The sequence below is a fragment of the Hippoglossus stenolepis genome, chromosome 4 (genome assembly GCF_022539355.2).
Source record: "Hippoglossus stenolepis isolate QCI-W04-F060 chromosome 4, HSTE1.2, whole genome shotgun sequence".
Classification (NCBI taxonomy): Eukaryota; Metazoa; Chordata; class Actinopteri; order Pleuronectiformes; family Pleuronectidae; genus Hippoglossus; species Hippoglossus stenolepis.
In genome coordinates, this window is record NC_061486.1 from 1143495 (window position 1) to 1166969 (window position 23475).

Genomic DNA, 23475 nt, shown 5'->3' on the forward strand with positions numbered 1-23475 from the left:
TGAATACTCCACATCCACTGGTGGCAATCCTGGCCAATCATAATAATAAAATGGACAGTTTGCATAAGATAAAATTTAGGACATTTTGCAAAGTAGGGGCAGAACAACCTGACCTGCCCTTTGATGTGGGACTAAGCAGACACATTTTCAGAATAAATATTATTTCTCAGTAGAGAGAGAGAGAGGGGTAGAGAGAGAGAGGGGGGGTAGAGAGAGAGAGAGAGAGAGAGGAGGGGAGAGAGAGAGAGAGAGAGGAGAGAGAGAGAGAGAGAGAGAGAGAGAGAGACGGTAGAGGGAGAGGGGGGTAGAGAGAGAGAGAGAGAGAGAGAGAGAGAGAGAGAACGGTAGAGGGAGCCAGTCAGTTGTGTGGATCACACGAGAGAAGCGGATCAACACTGAACAACCAGCAGCTTGTTTTTCAGGTAAAATACCAGCGTGTGTTATTTCTCTGATGGAGATGAACGTGATGATGAGGATGCTGTGGGTGGTGAGGATGCAGATGGGGGTGGGGGTGGCGATAGAGAGAAGAGGATGGTGGAGAAAGATGGAGGAGAATGATGGAGAGAAAGATGGAGAGAGGGGCGCAGTTAAAACCAATGTGGAATAAACCTGTTTCATACGAACTGACCTTCAGAGTCAGCTGGTTTAAAACCCGCTGTTTCTACGTGTTAGATATTCACATGAATTCATTATTCTCGCCTTCGTGTCTGTTTGTTGCGTGTGCGCGTGTGTTCATTGTTTGTCAGCGGGGCGTTTTTCCTTCACTACGCACATTCACGTCAGACCCAGTTTGATCCTGTGAGGTTTCTGCTCTGTCGCTTCATCGGAACAGAAGATGTCTGGTTTCACTGGAGGGTTTGATGATGGACGCGGTGGTTGGAGGATTGTCTGCGGTGTTTTGTTTCTCGGATTTGGTTTGTTGTAAAATGGAGGCTGGATGATGGAGGAGGAGGAGGAGGAGGAGGAGGAGGAAGATGCTGCCATGGCCTCCTCCTCTTCCTCTCACAACCTGCTGGTACCATCACTGTGTGTTAATAACACAAATAAACCCTCATCTACACATAAAGACAACAAACCATCAGTGTGTGTGTGTGTGTGTGTGTGTGTGTGTGTGTGTGTGTGTGTGTGAGATAGGACTGATGATACCGATTCAACACAAGGTCACTGTAAACATACTGACTATAAGAATTATTTAGATTATCAAAATAAAGATTGATGTGAAACATGAATAACTATGTTCACTCTAATTTAATGAACATTTATGAATCATTATTATGATCGGGTGAGTGAGGCCACTAACCCGACATCCCCACGACTGCGCTCTAGTTTGAAAACTCACATACACAGAGATTCAGAGAGGATTGAGGGGACGTGGTCTTTCATCAAGAACCTGAAATTACATTTAGACCCTTTTGAAGTGTTCTTAAGCAGAACACTGGTCCTGTCATCTTCCAGACGTGACAACCTCTGATCCACGTCTCTGCTACAGACACGTGACGTCCAGAGAGGAGTTCCTAAACGCTGCTGCTCACGTTCTAGTTAGAAAACTCTGGGTCTGTGTTTTAGTCTGGACGAGCAGAAACAGAGAAGTTTGTAAACAGTGACGTACGCTCATGACCTCTTGCTGGGTGTTTTCTGTCATGACGTATCACATGACGCTTGTGTGGTCACAGATCGTCTTAATTAAATTACAATATATGATATGAATGTGGCCTTACTGTGTTTTTTTTATCAGCCAATCATACAGGGGGTGATTGATATGTTCATAGATTGAAGATGTATTTTTTTGTCCAGGCTTTCAGTCGGCCATGTTCGAATCATAGAGTCTTTATAAGAACAGACGTAGACTCTGGGTCCAGGAAGTGAAGCCAATGTTCCCTGAAACCTGTCTTCTGTGTAGTGACCAGCAGGGGGCGACTCCTCTGGTAGTTTCTATAGAAGTCTATAGAAAGTGACTCTACTTCTCACTTTATAACGTCAGTAAACATTCAGGAGTTTCTGTCTCAGTCTCTAGTTTCAAGTCTTCTTCAAACAGCTGATGTTCATTTAGTGAATTATGATCATTTAGAGTCAAACAGACCATAAAGCCTAAAACCAAAAAGATGACTGTGCAAAGGCCCAAGTGACAAATCTGCTAAATCGTGATTTTTGTTTGAATCTGCACCAAATTCCACACACTCATAATCATCAGTCCTCTTAATATGTCTAATTGTCTTCATCATGATCCATGAAGTATTTATATTTAATAATGTTCCATCCCTCCACCGAGTATATTTAACATCTGTTCAGTGGTTTTGTGTAATCCTGCTGACAAACAAACAAACAGACAAACAGCTATGAACCCATCACCTCCTCTGTGGAGGTGATCAACACGAACATGCAGCGTCGGTGTCACAGAGCAGCAGCAGGAGAAATCCACATGCGTTTTATTTGATGTTTTTCAGGTAGATTCGTTAAGATAATTCTGCTCCTCTCTCACGTGGTTTCACCCGGACTCAAACAGCCGTGTTGTGTCACCTACAGTGGCCCCGGCCGAGTCCTGGGTTTATTCTCGTCCAGGCTGCTGCTCTCTTCGGGCAGGAATCATCCAGATGAGACCTCACAGAAAACCGAGAGTCGCACGGGGGGAGGAGGACACGCGTGTTGTCACATGATCACGACAGTCTGGTTTTTAGTAGCTATACGTTACATTTCCCATCAGTAAACTGAATTTTAGTTTGGAATGGTTCAGCTTGTAGCTGCAGACGGACAAACGCTGCTTCAGATTAAAACTTTAAAACTTTGATCAATAGTTGGATTAGAACATGTGATGCTAATGTTTCATTCAACCAGAGCAGTATTTGCCTTTATACCCATGTCTGTATTTATGATTACAGGTGTAGGGAGTGGTCGACTTTGTGGTTCATTTGTTTATTTGTAGAAATGAATGAAATGATGAACACACCAGATATTGATGCGGCGAGCTTTGGCGAGTAGTTAGTTGATCTGTGGTTTGATCCACGGTGATTCACTGATGGTCTATTTAAAACCGTTTGACTGATGCTGACGACAGAAGCAGCCACAGGATCACGTCCAGTTTACTTTCATTTCAATATTAAACCTTTTATTTCAGGAAACATGGAAGGATGTAAATGACTCTGTATATTTCCTTACTTCCTTCCCCTCTTCCTTCCTTCCTTCCTCCCCTCCATCCATCTGGTAGCACAGGAGAAGATGGATGGTTTGTGATGGAGGGAGCGGCTGCTGGATGGATGTCAGCGTCTTGTCCATTTGCTAAAGTGGAAAGTAGATTTAATCCAGTCGGACCCATCAGCAGCTAATGATGGACAGGGAGCGTTAGCATTAGCTCCTTTTAGCCACCGGCATTATCAGTATGATGCAGTGGCTCCATTAGCTCGTTTCTCTCACTCACTCACACTTACACACACAACACACACACACACACACACACACACACACACACACACACACACACACACACACACACACACACACACACACACACACACAGCTCAACATAGTGCTCGTGTGGTGATAAAGAAAACAGGGAGCAGCACCGAGACGCTGCAGACGAGGTTGAATCTGGGCCCATGAATCCTTGAGGTGGAGAGAGAGGATCTGATCAGTTCAAATTTAAAATAGCAGCTCAGTCTCTGTTGTGTGTTTGTAATGTTGTGTTGTCCTGTGTTGATACTTCAGAATTGTTCCTCATCATTAGTGAGTCGTCCTCAAGCTCTTCTACAATATTCTGTCACTTGTTATTGTTTGTGTGCAGAGTGAAGTTATGAAACTTTGAGTTCATCCCACCTGGTTTATCTTCAGCATAAATGTGTAAACATACAAAGTCCCTGTTAATATATATTTTATTAAAGAAGCATTGTTTTCTGTTTAATGAAACTAAAACATCAGATAAAAAGGATTTGACATTTTGACAGTGTCCTGCTTCTTCTCCGCCAGGCCCAGCTGCAGCGTCATCATGACTAAAGAGGAGAACCTGGAGGTGCAGGAAAAGGAGAGGCACGATCGGGAGGAGCAGGAGGAGGGGAGGTTCCAGAAAGAGGAAGAGGAGGCTCTAACCGAAGAGGAGGAGGAGGAAGAAGAGGACGGAGACGGGGAGGAGGAATATGCGCAGGAGGGGGAGCGTGCAGTGGTGGACGATGAGGAGGATGGCGAGCAGGAGGAGGAGCAGGAGGAAAGAGAGGAGAGGGAGCAAGAGGAGGATCCACCGGCCGGTCAGGAGGCCGAGCCCGAGCCCGAGCCGCTGTCAGTGTCCGAGTACCAGAGTCCGGTTCACGAGCCACGGCGCCGAGCCATGGTGCACTCCTCCGCACAGGCCCCGCTGCCCACCGACTACAGTACGCCACGTCAACACACACTGTCCTTCCACCACCACACTCCATCCGCACTGATACTGTAGTTTAAACACATCGCTGCTGCTGCTGTTACAGACGCTCAATTCCTTCGTAGTCTCGTTTTAGTTTGAAAACTCTGGGTTTGTGTTTGAGTCTGAACACAAACTGAGATGTTTGTAAACGATGACGCAGACGTTCTCTTCCTGATTGGTTCTCATCAGTCACATGACTCGACTACCAGCGGTGAACACAAAGCGTCGCTAACACTTCCTGTCGGTTACAGGCTCGTTGGTATTCATCAGACCAACTCCACTCCATTATACACTCGTGTGTGTGTCTGTGTGTGTGTTGTGTGTGTGTGTGTGTGTGTGTGTGTTCCAGCTCAGCAGCCTGACATGAACCTTTCTCTCCCGTCAAACTGTGGCACTGAAAGCTAATTTATTTATTTATTTTACAGTTACATTTAATCATTTTAAGCCTTAAACTAAGGTTCAATATAATTAACAAACTGCCTCTGCTTATCCGGGCTCAGGTCGTCGAGGTAGGACTCGTTCCAGCCGCTTGTATTCTCGCCCTCGTTCTCTCGATCACCCAGAGCTCGTCGACTGAAGGGCTCCTGAGCTGTTGACCATGTGGCTGAAGCATAGATTGACGTGGAGCTGATTTCAGTTACAGAGACAGATGAGATGTGACTTACTGTCGTGATTCGTCTTTGTTCTTTTTCTGTCCAATTTCTTTCTCTCTTTCTCCTCTTGCTCTCTTCTTGGTCTTTCTTTGGGGTTTGACGTTCCATTCATTCCTCTGTCTCTAGCCTTCACCTTCTTCGACCCCAACGACCCAGCCTGCTATGAGATCCTCACGGATCCTCAGACCACCATCCCAGAGCTGTTCGCCATCGTGCGTCAGTGGGTTCCCCAAGTGCAGCACAAGATCGACATCATCGGCAACGAGGTTAGAATTCACAAATACCTTCGCACTAACATCCAGTAGATCAAAGTCTTCAACTGTTCCTGAGTCTGAATCCTGACCCAGATTCAACCTCTGGGGACACACACACACACACACACACACACACACACACACACACACATTCAGTCACTGATGGTCTTTATATACAGTTACTGGACATTGTGATAATGACCCAGTTAAAATGGCTGCATGGACGTGAGCAGAGAAAGTGGTGCAGAGAGAGAGAGAGAGAGAGAGAGAGAGAGAGAGAGAGAGAGAGAGAGAGAGAGAGAGAGAGAGAGAGAGAGAGACAGAGAGAGAGAGAGAGAGAGAGAGAGAGAGAGGAGAGAGAGAGAGAGAGAGAGAGAGACAGAGAGAGAGAGAGAGAGAGAGAGAGAGAGAGAGAGAGAGAGAGAGAGAAGGAGAGAGAGAGAGAGAGAGAGACAGAGAGAGAGAGAGAGAGAGAGAGAGAGAGACTCTATCATGACTCAGCTGGAGGAAGTAAATAGTGAAGTGACTCAGACTGAACAACGAGCAGAGAACAAGTTGTTGACATTAGACAACACATTATGTTCCCTAAATCCTTTAGAATTTGGTACAAACTGTTTGAACTAACTCAGAAACATCATTTCTCATTTAGTATTTTTATATTTTTGTGCCTCTGTGACGAGCGTCAGGTTCATGTCCGTGTGATCGTCACGTCAGGAGATGGCAGCTCACATGTTAACACCGACAGGAAGTGTTGTTCACGCGTGTTCATCTGCACAGAAACTGTTATTTCTTCTCTGACCTCAGATCCTGAAGCGTGGTTGTCATGTGAACGACCGCGATGGTTTGACTGACATGACGCTGCTTCACTACAGCTGTAAGGCCGGAGCACATGGAGTGGGTAAGATTCTTTGTTTTAGTTTATTTAGCGGCACTGTGGCTAACGGTTAGAAGATGATTCTGAACATAGTTAATGTTTTCTCATAATTATTATTATTATTATTATTAAAAAGACCAAACCCCAAAATGATTTGGTCCATGAACTGATCCATCAGAGGGATTCACACGCCGTTCCTCAAATATCCAGTTCAACCCTCAAACACTCAGCGTAGCATCAACGCAGCAAAACATTCAATTACTTTTGAACCGTTAATGATGAAGCTTTAAATTGTGTTTGAATCTTAAAGGAAACTTCTTGTCCTTCAAACAACCAGGGCCAGTTTATCCTCTGTGCAAAGAAGGGAAACAGGAAACAGCCCTCGACCCTGCGTCGGCCCGAGGTCTCCGGTCGTGGGCGTGTTACTGGGACCTCTTTTTACTCTTTTCCACTGGTCAAAAAACATCTGACTGTTGTCTGCAACACTTCACTCCCGGGTCAAGTGACTCTGCAGTAGGTTTTCTATCGGCTCTGATCAGCCGTGATGGAAACGTGTCACCCGGCTGAATTCGCTTATTTGGCCAGAGAGCGAAGTGAGAGACTTTAACTACGGATACATCTGGCGTCCACACCACTCCCGAGTTTTAGAGCCTCTAACATGGAGAAGTTTGTAAACGCTGCTGGTCCCGTTTCAGTTTGAAAACTCAGTGTGGACGAGCAGAACCAGAGATGACGTAGACACTCGCAGCTTCTTGATCAGTTTGGTCTTTTCTGTCTCGATTTCAAAAGAACACAAACGTTGTTTTGAAAGAAACGTGGTAATATGGATTTAGCAGATTTAACCAGGTTTAGAAAACTAAACTACGTATACATATATGTGACATTATATTACAGTCTAATTCTTATCAACTAAGAAACAGTCTGCACGACACCGTGCTCTGATCCTCGGCCCGGCTGAAACCCAGAGGGGCTTCTGCAGTCAGGGTCCAGAGGCTCCGGGACAAACGCCGGCGCTCCTCTCGGTTTAACCTTCCCTCTTTGTGTGTGCAGGCGACCCGGCGGCAGCGCTGCGTCTCAGCAGTCAGCTGATCTCTTTGGGCGCCGACGTGAGTCTGAGGAGTCGCTGGACCAACATGAACGCGCTGCACTACGCTGCTTACTTCGACGTCCCAGAACTGATCCGAGTCCTGCTCAAATCCGCCAAACCCAGAGGTACACACACACTTAAACACACTCCTACACACACACACACACACGTTGGGTAGTAATATCAAAGTCTCCTCTCTCCACAGTGATGAACTCGACGTGCAGTGACTTCCACTACGGGACAGCTCTCCACATCGCTGCCTCCAACCTCTGTCTGGGTGCAGTGAAGTGTCTGCTGGAGCACGGAGCCGACCCCTCTGTCCGGGTAACGTTTCCATCATCGTTTGCCCTTCATGTGACATCATCATGGTGTTTGACCTGAACTCACCACACGTGTCTTTTTTCACTCCTTCCAAAGCAAATGCACAAAAATGTTTTTTATCCAGAGGCGCCAAAATCAAAGAAAATGAAAAGTTCCTTGTTGGAGCGTTAACATCTGAGATAAAGGAGGTTTAACATGATTTCATGGCTCAACATTACAGATCGTATGGAAACTTTGTTCACGACCAATCTTTGTTTTGGCACCTTTTTCTACTTTTGCTCCAGACTTTCCATCAAACCTGTTTTTGTGCAGATTGATTATTTAACCTCGCTAAAGAAAACGTCCCCTCCTTCTCGTGTCCCTGCAGAATGATAAGGGCCAGGTTCCAGCAGAGGTGGTGCCCGACCCGATGGACATGAGTCTGGACAAGGCCGAGGCTGCCATGGTGGCCAAGGAGCTGAGCCAGCTGCTGCTGGACGCCGTCCCTCTGAGCTGCAACCTGCCCAGAGCCACGCTGCCCAACTACGACAACATCCCGGGAAACCTGATGCTGTCGTCCCTGGGGCTGAAGCTGGGGGAGCGCGTGGTGCTGGAGGACATGAAGGTCAGAGGCACCGGTGGTTTTTAAGAGTCAGAGCCTCCTCAGTTTCAGTCTCAGAACAGAAACACGGACCAAACTGAAATGACAGGAACCAACAGTTGTCGTTAAATGTGATTATAAATAATGAATAATCCTGAATGAAGAGTCAAATGAAACCAAAACAAATAGAACATCATTAAATAAGAGCATGACAATCTTCTATAACTATTTTACATTAATCTTCACTGTTAAATGAGACGTACCATTGGAACAGCAGTTCAGGTGGGGGGTGTAGGGACCGAGGGGGTGGGGGGGTTGTCCTTCATCAAGAAGTTTAAGCCCGTTTTGAAATGTGCTGAAGCAGAACACGGGTTCCTGTCCACTTCCAGACACGACAACATTTAATCCACAACTCTGCTGCAGACACACCGGACGTCCAGAGTCTGAAGACACTGCTGGACCCGCTTTAGTTTGAAAAGGCCAGGGCTGAGTTTTAGTTTGAAAACTCCAGGGCTGCGTTTTAGTTTGAAAACAGATGACGCAGACTCTCACGACCTCTTGTGATTGGGTCTTTTCAGTCACAGCGCCGCCTTTGCTGATTGGTCAGGCCCCTGTCACATGACCTCCTTCAGGAAGAAGTGAAACACAACATGTCGTCTTTGCCACCGGCGGCTGTTCAGTTCATTCTGTATTTCACAAAGAACCAACTGTTTACCTGTGGAGGAGACCAGTGCATCCCTCAATGTGTACGCCAGCACGTGCATGCTCAGTGCACGTGTGTTGAGCCGTCAGCAGTAGCTGAGCTGTGATATCTGAGGCTGCAGGACAGATTGACGGCTGTGAGCTCTGAACAGTGTGTTCTTACTGTGTAGCTCCAGAGAGACCAGAGCAGAGACGACGTCCCGGCTGCAGACGTCAGACAGGTCTGTTCGGCTCTGACTGGACCGTAGACTAACGGACTGACCACATGTTTCCCCCCTGTCACACATTAAGTGTTCACGTGTCCTCCCCCTCATCACAGATTATCTGCCTCCATGCAACCTAACCAGCTGCAGGGTCTCAGCTTTCACCTCTGACCTCTAACTCTGTCTCTCCGTGTCTCGCAGACTGGAACTCTGAGGTTCTGTGGTACGACCGAGTTTGCCAGTGGTCAGTGGGTCGGCGTGGAGCTCGACGAGCCCGAGGGAAAGAACGACGGCAGCGTGGGCGGCGTCCGCTACTTCATCTGCCCTCCGAAACTAGGTAACAGCAACTGCCGCAGTGCCTTCGAGCAAATTCACCTTTGTTGGGATTGTAAAGTATAGAGCACACGGGATTAAAGATAGAATGGTGAACATGTGGCATTGGACCTTTAGCATCAGCATCAAGCATTCTAGTATCAGCACTGAGGAAGTGATTAAAGGGTTGTGGGTTCGAGTCCCACCGGAGTCACTATTCACCCAGATAGAAGCAGTTCACATGACGACCTGTGTCACTGACTCTGTCTCTTCTGTGTCGCAGGGATTTTTGCGCCGGTGTCAAAGATTTCCAAGGCTGTGGTGGAGCAGACGCCTTCCTCCGTCACCTCCACCCCCCGGACCCCCCGCATGGACCTGGCCTCGCGCCTCGCTGGAAAGACCAAGAGGGAGAAGAAGGAAAAGGAGAGAGCGAAAGGTAACGTGGTCTCGTATCAAGAGGGAACAGACCAGGCTGTTGTCAGTGTGTCATGGTTGTGTTTTCTGTGCGCCCGCAGCCCAGAGGAAGAAGTCGTCCGTGGCCAGTCTGGACCCGGAGGGCATGAACGTGGAGGTTGGGGATCAGGTTCTCGTGGCAGGACAGAAACACGGCATCGTCCGCTTCTACGGCAAAACGGACTTTGCTCCAGGTCGGTGCAGGTTTTCTGTTCTACTCTCCATGGGCTTGTTACCATGGTAACGTGGAGGGGGGATGTGACCGGCGCTGCTGTGTTCCTGCAGGTTACTGGTTCGGCGTGGAGCTGGATCAGCCGACAGGAAAACACGACGGCTCGGTGTTCGGAGTCCGTTACTACAGCTGCCTGCCCAAATATGGCGTGTTTGCTCCGCCCTCCCGTGTCCAGAGGTAAGACCTGAGCAGGGGGGCATGTAAACAACAATCTTCTTTGTTTGCAGTTGTCAGTAACTGTTGTTGTTGTGTTGTCAGAATCGGAGGTCCTAAAGACGGCTCGCACACCGACAGCTCCCTGGTGAAGAAAGTCCACCAGGTCACCAGTGAGTATCTGTCACATCCAGACTCCTGATTGGTTCTTATCAGTCACATGACAACCAGCGGTGAATCAGTCATTAACACTCTGTCTGTGTGTGTGTGTGTGTGTGTGTGTGTGTGTGTGTGTGTGTGTGTGTGTGTGTGTGTGTGTGTGTGTGTGTGTGTGTGTGTGTGTGTGTCTCTGTGTGTGTGTGTGTGTGTGTGTGTGTGTGTGTGTCTGTTTGCGTCCTGCAGTATCGCAGCCGAAGCGTAACTTCAACACGATGCGTTCTCCTAAAGACCTGACCTCTGAAAGCTCCATATCCAGGTTAGTGTTCAGAGGAACAGGAGGTTTGTCAACGACACTGTGTCACGACGACGACAACAACAACAACAACAACAACAACAACAACAACAACAACAACAGATTTACCGTGTTACCAGTGGATTTAACTCTGACTTCTTCTCTATATTCTTCTTCTTCTACTTCTCTTCTTTTTCCTTTTCCTCCTCAACTCCTCTTCCTCCCGCCTCTTCTCTTCCTTCCTTCTCCCTCTTCTTTGCTTCGCTCCTCTCTTCTCCTTTCCTCTTCCTCCTCCTCTTCTCTTCCCCTCCTCCCCCTCTTCCTCCCTCCTCTTCTCTTCCTCCTCCCTCTCTTCCTCCCTCTCTTCCTCCTCCCTCTCTTCCTCCTCCCTCTCTTCCTCCCTCCTCCCTCCCTTCCTCCTCCCTCTCTTCCTCCTCTCTTCCTCCTCCTCCTCCTCTTCCTCCTCTCTTCCTCTTCCTCTCTTCCTCCTCCTCTCTTCTCCCTCTCTTCCTCCCTCCTCTTCTCCTCTTCCTCCCTCCTCTTCTCTTCCTCCTCCCTCTCTTCCTCCCTCTCCCTCTCCCTCTCTTCCTCCTCCTCCTCTCTCTCTTTCCTCTTCTCTTCCTCCTCCTCTCTTCCTCCCTCCTTCTCCCTCTCTTCCTCCTCCTCCTCTTCCTCCTCCCCTCTTCTCCCTCCCTCCCTCCTCTCTTCCTCCTCCCTCTCTCCTCCCTCCCTTCCTCCTCCCTCTCTTCCTCCCTCTCTTCCTCCCTCCCTCCTCTCTTCCTCTCCTCTCTTCCTCCTCCCTCTCTTCCTCCTCCCTCTCTTCCTCCTCTCTTCCTCCCTCATCTTCCTCCCTCCTCCCTATCGTCCTCCTCCTCTTCTCTTCCTCCTCCCTCTCTTCCTCCTCTCTCCTCTCCTCCTCCTCTTCCTCCCCCTCTTCCTCCCTCTCTTCTTCCTCCTCCTCTCCTCTTCCTCCCCTCTTCCTCCCTCCTCTTCTTCCTCCTCCTCTTCCTCCCTCTCTTCCTCCCTCTCTTCCTCCCTCCTCTTCTTCCTCCTCCCTCTCTTCCTCCTCCTCTTCTCTTCCTCCTCCCTCTCTTCCTCCCTCTCTTCCTCCCCCTCCTCCTCCTCTCTTCCTCCTCCCTCTCCCTCCTCCCCTCCCTCCTCCTCTTCCTCCTCCTGCAGGTTGCTGTTCTGCTGTTGGTTTCCGTGGATGCTGCGTGCTGAGATGCAGTCCTAACCACGCCCCCTGTCCCTCCGCCGTCTCTTCTCTCCATCTTTGTCTCTCGCCGTCCTCCTGGAGTCTCCTCGCTGTCGTCAGTCCCGCTCACAGTGAAACCTCTTCCCTCTGACTCTCCTTCTAATTTAGCCGTTCTATAGCAACATCTATAGTGCCTTGTATCTTATCAGAACCGCTCTGCTCAGCAGTTTATTCTTTGACTCGTCGTCTCATCGTCCCGTTTGGTATTTTCTGCATGTTCCTTTATTCATTTATTAATCTGCAGTGAACTCAACATTAGTTTGTGCTGCTCAATGTTTCCTTTTTGCTGCTTCTAGTTTTGGGTCTTGCCAAATTTTGAATCGAGTGCCAGATGAATTTCGAGTTCCAGATGTTCTCTTGGTACCGAACACTTAATGGAATCATTTTAAAGTTTCCAAACACCGATAGCTCAAAATGTTTGGATACTTGTGTGGAAAACGTTTAGTGTTGGGTTGTTTTTTGATTTGGCTTCTGCTTCGTAAGGCTTCATCCACACGAATATATTTACGTTTAAAAACTCGTCAGCTCTGCTGCAGAGTCGTCTGACGTCCGCACGACTCCGGAGTCTGAGAGACGCGAAAACTGAGGAGTTTGTAAACGCTGCTGAAGTTTGAAAGGCGTCACTGACCCTGTGTCTTTGCTAACAGCTGCTGTTCAGTCACATTCTGTATTTTACTATGATACAACTATTTACATGGCACATGCATGCCCGTGCACGTGAGTGGTCATGTGATATGCGTTTTGAGGAGTCTTAGTGTGGACGGAGATTAAAACTGACACGGAGACGAAACACTCAGAGGTTGTTTCAGTTTGAAATGACGCGTTGTCGTGTGGACGTAGAGCTTCACACCGACCGTTGTCTCTGTCGTGTCGACGCTGTCTCGATCCCGTGGGACCAGTTTGACGGAGACTCTTTACGTCTGGTTGTCAGATTGTGGCTCCGTACGAAGTTCATCGGTGATTTAACGGAGCCAGACGATGGATCCTCTGAAATCATCCTCATGCTTTGATCTCACATGTCAAACTGGAAACAGGGTTTATCAGCGACTGACTGATTATTTATCACAGTCAGTTCTATTGTTTTAATCTTTCACGTGTAACAGTCCTAAGTTCAGATGTGGTTCATGATCTCTATGAAATATCTCACACATTAATAAAGCGTCATTTTACCATACATTTGATGTAACGTCGCATGTTAAAGTTAAAGTGCAGCTTTAAGTTGTGGTCGTTGCACTTTGCAAATCTCAACACTCGTCTTTTCCCCTCAGACTCAGTTTTAGTCTTTGATGGATGAAATACTGTCGATGTCGCATCATCACATAGAATAACTGTCATTTTAATTATATAGTACCAATATTAGTCTATATAGTCAGAGTATTATAGAAATCTGATAAACAGCTGCGATTATAATCTGGCATTAACCAAAACTGCTAACAAACCCAAAATGATGAAATACAAAAATCCCAAATGGTGAAATCAAAGTGTTTTCAGCGCTGTGAAGCGAAATATTAATGTTTGTGTTGTCGTCGTTTGCATCTGACAACAAATCTCTTTAAACTTAAAATGTTTTAAAACAACTTTTAATCACGTTGGAGTTAATCTTTGTCGACGATAATCATCCGTACATCTCGTCACACGCTCATCTTCTTGTTTTTAATTTCCCACCACAGAAATGTAAATCTCTCCAGTCTCCACGATTTCGTGAAAACGTTTTCCTCCCCCTCATCCCTCTCTCTCCATTCAAATAGGACTTGTCTACTTTCTGTGAATGTGAGCATTTGCGAAAAGACGAAAACAAAAACACACGTTAACCTGAACCTGTGTGCGCTTCATGTTAAACTCTCTGAAAACAGCAATATGTAACAATATGTAACCTGGTTCCTGTGTTAATGTCTCTTTACACTCTGCAAGCACACGAGCACGGAGAGATGAACACGCTCACACTCGAGGGCGAGACGCTCAAAACAACATTCAGACGATTCCAGCTGCTGATGTGGTCAAACCTCATGTCACGGTGCGTCCGACCTGGTTCACCACAGGTCAGAACGTGCAGGGGAATGAATGATGACGTTTAGATGAACAGTTAATGGAGGGTTCCCATCCTTTTTTTATTCAGATGTCCTGACAACTACAATCTGCCCTGGAAACATCCAGCACGTTGTTGTGTGATGTCCCAACACATTCTAGCTTGATTCAGAAAGGAGGTGAAGCTTCTGGGATTTATTCCTCTTTGCTTTCAGTTTGAGAGCAGAACTTATTGATTTCACTTTAGATTTTCTAATGCTTTCACTCCAAACCACTTCACGCTAGCACTCACATAGTTCCTGCTTGTGCTCAAGCTGTGTGCTTGGGTGCTCTCTGACTTTCTCTCTGCTCTTGCACTCTACTGTGCAGTAAACCTGAGCAGAAGCAGAGAACATCCCAGCACAAGCAGGGTTCGGGCTGTTTGTGTGCGAACGCGTGGTTTTAGGTGAAATCTTTCTCTCAAACTGAAAGTCACAGCTGATTTGAGCATTTGACTTTGAAAGCCTGGAGTTTAGAAAGTTGACTGAACCTAAGATTAACTTCAGTCTGAGTGAAGTCAGGATTAAAGTTTATTTTTAGGCCCTTTTCTGAAACCATCCTGAATCGATGACGTTCTTTCTGCGTCGCTGAAACTGTCCAGAACACGTCCTGGAGGTTAAGTTTTTAAAAGATGTGAGAATCCTGACGTGGCGTTAACACGATATTCAGATGACGCACAGATTTACCTTCCTGTGTTCGTGCTTCTTTCCCCCAGAGCCGGACAGAAGAGCCCGAGAGCTGAAGTGAACGTCTGTTGATCATTCTCACTGCAGCTCGTTGTTTAATGCTGAAGCTCCACAGACCGAGGATCTGCCGACTCCGTCACGGTGAACGTTAGTGGACCACACCGCTGGTTTGTCTTTGTACAGTAAATGTACAGTAAAGTCATTCTCACTGTGTAAATGTGGAGCTTTCTCTGGTCACTAGTGACTCACTGATTATTCAACTTACTACAGACGAAATATTACGCAAACTTCCCTCATATTTTCTCTTCGTTTGTTTCATTTAAAGGACGATCGTGGCTTTGCCAGTTTTAGCTCTTTGAGTAAAAACCACTGTTTCTTAAATCACGTCTCCTCTGACTCTTCTCCGGAAACTTCATTTGAGCTTTTTAGCTTTGACGGAAACTTGGTTGTTTCCAGGCAACCTTCACTTCCTGTTTATGGATACGAAAATCAGCGTCAAACTGTCAATCTTATTTCGGCGGCTTTATTTGAAGGATGTGCGACTAGCGCCTCTTTCCCACTGGTCACGTTGTTCGTCTGGAGTGAAACTCGCGGCTGCCTGGACGGAGGGAAATCAAACATTCGCCAACGAGCTCCAACCTTCAGAACCAGTGGTCCTTTAAATCCTCTGTAACCAATGGGTGTGCGTGTCTGAGAATACAACGTGGAACTCATTCTCATCGTAACGAACCCAGTAACTGGTTGTTTTATCTTAACACGTCTTCAGAATAAACAGTATATAGCCTATTTTTTGATAACTTCACTAAGTGTACTTTTTGTTCTCCGGTTTTGTAGCGTGTGTGTGTGTGTGTGAGAGAGTGTGTGTGTGAGTCACTCCTGTTTTCAAAGTGTGTGTGGAGCTGACGGACGTTAAAGAGGAAACAGGAGAGAACGAGCATCGAACGTCCTCGTCCTATCACCACTCACTGCATGCTCTCTCCCCCGCCCCCGTCAGTATTTTCTGGGTTTTTTCGTCGTGTATCTTCTCATCAGCATGAAAATGCTTCTAATAATAACAGTGACAACTGTATGAATATAATAAAGAATTTGATGTTGTTTTTCTACCTCTCATGTCCAGTGCTTTTACTCACAGGTTTTTAAATAGAAAATGATTTATGATTTCACATTTATGATCATGAAGTCTGGTCCATGTTTACTAAACAGTTTTTTCTACTTTAAAATAAATTGTGGTTGAAGATTCCAACATAATTTGGTACAAATGTTCACTGTTGGAAAATATTAGTTTGAAATATTCTGAATTAATATAAAGAAGCATAAAACTAAATTCAAAACAGCTCAGAATGATTATTCAGTATTTAGATAAACACACAATCACTGTTGTCAAGCCTTTAAAACCTTTAATACTGACACCTAGTGGTCAGATCTTAGATCACATGCAGCTCATTATAAATCATGTTTCTGAAACTAATAAAGTAAATGAATAAAGACTAGAAACAGACTGAATCCAATCGTTAAATCTAAATTTAATTTTTAATGAACAACTCAAGGTTACAAATGATGCTCGTGTCCAAAACACACGATATCTTTAATACACTGATTTCAATAAATTACATAAAAATACAAATTAATTTCACACTAGAAAACTATGAATCGCTCTCGTCGCCAAATGTCCTCAGGGTTCAGGACGTCTGATTATCCAAGCAGCACCTGAATGCATCATCACAATACAAATGTTGTGTTCACTGACAGTTCGGTCAGAGCAGCTTTGTCTCAACCAGTTTATGGTTTTAACAGAATAATCCAGGAACTGCTTCTCCTGCTGGAGCCTCCATGAGCAGGACGGGTCAGCTGACCTTTGACCCCTGGGGACGTGAGGACAGCGCCCCCTGCAGGGCACTGGTGCAGGGTGAGTTTGACCTCAGGGTTCAGGTGTAGGAGGTGAAGAGCTTCTTCTCGGCCTCGATGCAGGGTTAAGGGGATTTGACCTTTGACCCGCTGCGCTGCCTCTTCCTTCGGGCTCTGCGGTTCTTAAACCAAACCTGGAAACAAGACGGAAGAGTTTTAGTTTGAAGTTCTTCAAAGTTCAGTGTGAACAGAACAAACAAATTAATGTGAAGCAGCAAAATACATCCTGTTTTATTGAATCACAACCGACTCCTACATGGGAAATGACTTTTTCTTTTCAATTGTATTAATTCAAGTCTTTTTTATTAAATAAATGTTCTCAGTTAAACGAATATATCTGTCAAACAAATACAAAGTAAATGTAAATAAATCCATCTTCAAACTAGAACATCCATCAGCAGATGTTATGAAACCACTTTTAAATTCACCAGGTCTGGATTTTTACTTGGATCTGCTTCAAACGAGCTTTTAAGGTTGAAGTTGACATATAATGAAGTTTTAGACATTTTAGTTTTTCTTATAACTTCAACTTAAATCTCAAAATAAAAGAAGAAACCCTCAAAGTTAGGTCCACATGCACGCGCGACACTCACCCGGATCGTCTCCTCGCTCAGTCCCGTGCTCCTCGCCACCCCGGCGCGCGCCTCCACCGCCGGGTAGTCGCTGGTCTCGAACAGCGCCTCCAGGTGTTTGGTCTGAGTATCGGTGAACACCGTCCTCATCCGGGCCTTCTGGCGCGGCGGCGGCTGCGCGGGCACGCTGGAGTGAGGGTGCCCGTGGTAACCAGGCAACGGCTGAGCATCCACTGTAATAAAGAAGAGAAAATAAGATTTAATTCAAGAGGAAGAGAGAATAAAGACACAAGTTCTGTTTCATATTAAAATAAAGTTCAGAACTAATGAAACCTTCTCACCTGCGGACTCGCTGCTGCTGAAGTGAACCAGCACTCCGGAGTTTGGATAAAATCTGCTGAATCCAGATCCGTAATAAAACGTGTCCCCGAAGCTCATCCCTCCGAACTGCAGGCAGCCTGAGGCCGGTACCGGAGCTGGAGGCTGCAGGCTCCCGGGGCCCGGACACAGGCCCCCGGGGCCCGGACACAGGCCCCCGGGGCCCGGACACAGGCCCCCGGGGCCCGGACACAGGCCCCCGGCCGCGACGCCCTGGGGGAACCGGCCCGGAGAGAAGTCCTTCACCGGAGGTCTGCGTCCGAGCTGCGGGGACAGGATGCGCTCGATGCTGAAGTCGGACACTGTGCTTCCCTCCATGGTTCCAGGTCGGAGCTGAGTGAGAGGGGCCCTCAGGGGCCCACCTATAAGGTCTGCTGGCTCCATCACACCTGACGCCTCGTTACTATGCAAACGACCTCTGACCTCTTTGAACTTCAAAAAGTTCAAAACAGACAAACAAGCTCAATTCAGACTCGATTTCACTTTGCATCAGAAGTGTGTCTCTGCTCTGAGTTCCAGGTTCCTTTCATTTTAATGATCAATGTCTTTGTTGTTGTTCACAGAGTTGGGTAGTAATAGATTACATGTAATCAGGTTTATAACACCACATTACAAAAGATATGTAACTATAGTCAGTCCTGCTTCCAGCTGAAAAACTGTTTAATAGAATGTTAATTAAAAATAAAATAGAATTGTAAAGGATTACATTATTACTCTTTGAAATATGACTATTTAAGAACACACATCACACACGTTGTGTCAAAGGTATTCAGATTGGTTTATTAGATTATTAGATTCATAATAATATAATAGATTATGTTACCATTTGTTTTCAGTAAGTGATTACATGTCAAAGTAATCTGTCACTTACCCTGTTTATTCAGTACATTCATGTCAAAAGTACATTTTAATATTAACACCTGATGTTTTCATGTCAACACGTTGGTCTTTTAAAATTAACTTTATTGTAAAAACAGATTTTCCTCTGGTTTATTTCTGATTCTGAACCACTATTCAACAGAGAACCGTGTGTAGTGTGTGTTGGTGGCCAGCAGGTGTCGTCCCACTCCAGGCTGTGACCACTGGACTAAACAGGAGAACAATAAAACTTTGTGAAGTTTATGTTCAATAGAAGAAAAAACATCAGAATCAAACAGTGATTCAGTAAAACATTTGTCACAAATTCTTATAAACAGAGACGTTGTGCAGATAAACTATGAAATCACGTTAAATGATAAGGAAACAGCTGAACAGCACAGACACTTCGTCAGAGTGAAACCAGAGAACAACAGTTTGCTTAAAATGAATAAAACACACGTTCATTGAATCACAACAGTTCCATTAGTCTGTATTGGTATTAATTAGAAACTTGTTGCTTAACGAGATAAGTGAAAGTATTAAATATGAAATGCATGGAGACAGTTTCTTTAGTTTCCTTTGAGCTGATGGTGAGTGACTTCACACAGAAGATCAATAAGTGATCGTCAGCAGATCAACCGCTGTCGTCTGTTTGAAGTCCCTGTGATCTGATCGATCGTTAACAGAAACCTGGAAACGTGTAAACGTGTTCAGTTTGTTCTCTTCCTTTCATCTTCAAACACTTCATTTTGATTCAAAAGAAGGAAACAACGCACATCCGGTGAAAAAGCTTTTGATGGATCAATGAAACATCAGAGGAGGTTTGATAAAGAGAAAATCTGCTGAGTGAAGCTGCTGTTAAATGATTTACTGTCCAGTTATTGAGACGTTTCAATCAAGAGTCAGTGGGTTTCATCTGAGTTATACAGACTGTTTCCTTTACCCTGGAATGGCTCTTTATATTTAAACACTTCATCTTTAAATACTTTATCTTTAAATACTTTATATGTACCCCGGGATCGGCTCTTCTCTACGGAGGCCGACGTGTTTTTTACAGTAGCCCAGACTGGACAAACTAAACATCAAACAACAAACAGGTTCTCTTTCATGTTTGGAAGGGGGGGGGTGTTCAGCTGCAACACGCAACTTCACCACTAGATGTCACAGGATCCTATACACTGAACCTTTAATGGTGGGTTTCAGTACATAAAGTGGTTATAATGAACTTCCCTTCACTGTGTTAAATAGATTCAGTCCCTCCAGGAGTTCATCATCTATGATTTCAAATCAATATCACGATTAGTTAAACTTGAAGCTCAATTACGGTTAATGAATGATTAATATATATTTTGTATTAGTTACCACCGAAGGGATTCACACGTCCAGGCCCTCGATCCGAAGTCTGGAGTCACTCAGGAGGTCGACAGCCCGAGTCACTCTGAGTCTCCATGGAAACAACCTGAGGAGGATTCGTTTCCAGTCGCTGTCTGAAGACCACGTCTTTTATATCAAAGTGAAATATAATCACCCGTCACTCTGGTCTCAGCCGAGCAGTGAAACGTTCCACATCTCCCACATCTCCACCCTCACCTGAACCTGCTCCTGTCGCTCACCTGTCGGCAGCACTGGACCTTTTGGTCCAGGCCGTGGTGATGAAGGCTGAGTTCTCATCTTCATATTTAGACCTGTTCTCTTGGCTCCACAGCTCTGAGACAAACTCCCAGGGGACGTTTCACACTTCAGCTCGTTGTACAAACCAACCAGCGGTGAAGATGGAGGATGAGTCTGGTCCTGGGATCATCCTCTGCCTCCTGCTTCGTGAATTCACATCTCACAGCAACTCAGGACTTTGGTTTGATATCTCGTGTCAGCAAAAAGAGTTTCAATTTCTGTCATTAGCAACGTTAGCATCTATCAGTGAGAGAACTGAGGAGGTCAGTTGGCTTAACTTCTATATTACATTAACTTTGCATTCACGCTGAACCCAGTTCAAAGCTCTGGAGCTTTATCTCAGTGCTGCTTCATGGTCTCCACCAAAAAGGAAAGAACCTGGAGATTTAAGATGGACGAGCCGAGACAAACTTCTTTGAAAATCGCCAGAGCAGCTGACTCTGTCGTTTTCCTTCTCACGTACAGAACCTCCAGAACATTTCAGGAGAACGTTCAGAGTTCAGTGCAGGTCTGAAGAACCAAGACAGATGATTCGAATCTTTTCTTTTAAACACAGAAGTCCAATGTGCTGTCACTGCAGAGCCACATTCAAGACGACAGACGTCAGGTTTCATTTTAAAACACTCAATAGAGAGGTCTCACACACACACACACACACACACACACACACACACACACACACACACACACACACACACACACACACACACACACCACACTCCTCATCTCTCTTCTCAGTGTGTCAGATTAAAAAGTGGCTAACGCTCGCGCTCACTGACTGAAAAAGGTCAGAACTGACTTCGCAGAAAAGGTCACACACACACACACACACACACACACACACACACACACACACACACACACACACACACACACACACACACACACACACACACACAGCTTTTAGAAAAGCTCATGTACACGTGTTCATTTGAACAAAAGGATTGAGGGGAGTTCATGTGCTGTGTGTGTGTGTGTGAAAGAGGTGTAGCATAAAGATGGTACGGGGTGCTGTAAGCTGATTGGTCGGTTCGGGGGTACAAACGGTGCTTTGATTGGCTGGTTTGTGTCACAATAGGAGCTGTGATTGGGTGACGGACGGACAATGGCTGTGTCATTGGTCGGCAATGGAGAACAAAAAGCCTGTTTGAGCGTTGAGGCGGAAAGGTGAGGTCAGTGTGTGTGTGTGTGTGTGTGTGTGTGTGTGTGTGTGTGTGTGTGTGTGTGTGTGAGAGACTTGGGGGGCTGGGTAACACAGGATTTGCTCCTCTCGTATGAATTATGTTCACGTTCAATAACCTGAAACACATCATCTGTATTTGATCATTTTACACATTTCCTGGAAGTTTTTCCTGTTTTTTTATTTACTCACAAATAAAGTCTTTGAATAAAGTAATTAATTCTGAATGATCATCTCTCTGTTGTCTTATGGCTGAAATGAGTGTGAGAGGGATGAAGTGTCACTGCTTGAAGAACATGGTGCAACACACACACTGTGTTTTCAACTGTTCAGTGGAATCTGTGTGAACAAGATGAATCTGTATATCAGAGGATTCTAAACACTCATCTATCAACTTGATCATGTGAAGTCATTTCATCTGCAAAGCTCTGAGAAGTTGGAATGAAGAAACTGTTGATCGATGTGCTGCTGTCAGACTGAAGTCCGGACATCTTCTGGTTCTGTCTGTGAGAAGGTCTGAGTCTGTTGCTCTGTCAGTTCTCCTGCAGCCTCCAAATAAAATGTCTGAGTGAGTTCATGTGAAACAAATCTGACATATTCAGAGGACTGATATTTCTGCGTGAGTATGATTTCGTGCAGACTGAATTTTAGGGGCTGTTGGGTCTTGGTGGATTGTTTGAGAGCCACTGAGCAACATTCTGGTTTCCTTCTGGATCGGGTCCCACTAGACTCCGATCTGCTGCAGTATCCGTTTCCTGCCTCTTCTCTGGGTTTGGGTCATGGTCAAACGAGTTCAGACGTCCTTCTCCCCAACAACGTTTTCCAGCTTCTCCTGGAGGATCTGAAAAGAAAAGAGGTATATGTATAATCCCTCAAGCAATTCTGGGTCTAACCAGGAAGAGATGCATGAAGAACCCTCCCATAGATGGCGCCCAAGAGGATCCTAATCAGGTGCTTTAACCACTTCAGTGAGCTCCTTCTGATTCCCTCTGGATGTCCGAACTCCTCCCCCTGAGGCTGAGGCCAGAAACCTGCAGAGGAAACTCTGATCTTATTCTGTCGGGAACGACCCAGAGCTCAGGACCATAAGTAAGAGTTTAAATGTTGATTGACAGATGAATCAAGAGCTTTGAGGTCCGGCTCAGCTCCGTCTTCACTGCTGAAACTGCATCAATCTGCCTGTCGGTGGAATTTACACATTTCAATACCTTTAATATTGTGATTTACTTATATTGAGCCTGATGCTGATGCTGCTTCACAGATGTTGGACCTGAGTGGTGTGAAGGCTCCAGATGAGATGTGTTGGGAGTTTCCATCTGGTCTCTGGTGTTGTGAGGAGGTGAACCACGAGGATAATGGCCGTCTTGACATGACTTATAGTCTTATGATCTGTTCCCTCCCATTTGGTAAAAGACTGAAATGCTCTTATTGTACCTGAGTCCAAGAATATCCTCTGTTAACATGATGTCATGAACAAGGAAGGTGATGAAGACTTTTCTTCATCATGCTCCATCCCACACTCACTGGTAAACAAGACCAGCCGGGAGGTTTCACTCTGGATTCAAATTCTTCTTCGGACATTTACGAATTTCACGATTAATAAACGATTAATCCAAAAGGTGAAAAGAGGAAAATACGGAACTTGTTGTTCCTTGTGAACCAGAAATGGTTAAGCTCCGCCCTCTGAGGTTTAACTCAGCCAATAATGTGTATTTGCCTCCACAGCAGCGTTGCTAATGCTCTCATAGAGTCTTCCCTCCTGAGTCTGATCTGCGAGGTCTTAGCTCAGTGAACCATGAAGAACGTCCTCACCGAGGCCAAGAGATGCATCTGTCATTAGCACGGCCATCAGCTAATCCTCCGCCGCTCCACAATGACTCCAGAGCTCCTACGTCCCAGAAACTGCTCCTACTTAGCTCAATAACTGCTTAAACCCAGAAGTAAGCTACTGAGGGGGCGAAGCCAGCACCTCATCAGAAGTGTGTCCATTTAGCTCCTCGGCCACTTCTCCCCAAGTGAAGTTAATCATCTGTTGAGAGAATCACATGCACCGACTCAGGAGCTCTGCTGCGAACAAGACCCAGAGGGTCGTCCACAGCCGGTTGATATCTGTCGGCCATCTTAGGAAATAGAGACGTGTTACAGATTCCTCTGCTGTGACCCAACAGAGACGGACGCACCGAGCTGTGACCCGGACGCTTTAGAAGTGAAGCCAATGTGGAAGCACCTAAACCTGTGTTCTCTGTG

At 45.9% G+C, this 23475-nt stretch overlaps 2 protein-coding genes across 4 annotated transcripts; one reads left to right on the forward strand and one right to left on the reverse strand.

Annotated features, from left to right (window-relative positions):
* The first annotated feature begins 288 nt into the window (after positions 1–288).
* On the forward strand, positions 289–15767 carry clip3 (CAP-GLY domain containing linker protein 3). Of its 3 annotated transcripts, XM_047339697.1 has the most exons (15): positions 289–422; positions 3958–4355; positions 5164–5303; positions 6096–6189; positions 7216–7377; positions 7458–7576; positions 7941–8177; positions 9026–9076; positions 9260–9395; positions 9654–9806; positions 9886–10017; positions 10109–10232; positions 10314–10381; positions 10611–10683; positions 11839–15767. In XM_047339697.1, the coding sequence occupies exons 2-15, from the start codon at positions 3977–3979 to the stop codon at positions 11891–11893; spliced, it is 1923 nt and encodes a 640-aa protein (XP_047195653.1). In that variant the 5' UTR covers positions 289–422; positions 3958–3976; the 3' UTR covers positions 11894–15767. The 3 variants fall into 3 exon arrangements, with proteins under 3 accessions (XP_047195653.1, XP_047195654.1, XP_035009462.1); XM_047339698.1 differs by lacking the exon at positions 9026–9076; XM_035153571.2 differs by lacking the exons at positions 10314–10381; positions 10611–10683; positions 11839–15767 and having other exon boundaries at positions 10109–10236.
* Positions 15768–16504: 737 nt separating this feature from the next.
* On the reverse strand, positions 16505–17903 carry dharma. The gene is made up of 3 exons (XM_035155339.2): positions 17483–17903; positions 17163–17374; positions 16505–16703 (listed from the first exon to the last, which is right to left on the reverse strand). Exons 1-3 carry the CDS (start codon positions 17901–17903, stop codon positions 16635–16637), a joined length of 702 nt encoding a protein of 233 aa, XP_035011230.2. The 3' UTR covers positions 16505–16634.
* Between the last annotated feature and the right edge of the window lie 5572 nt (positions 17904–23475).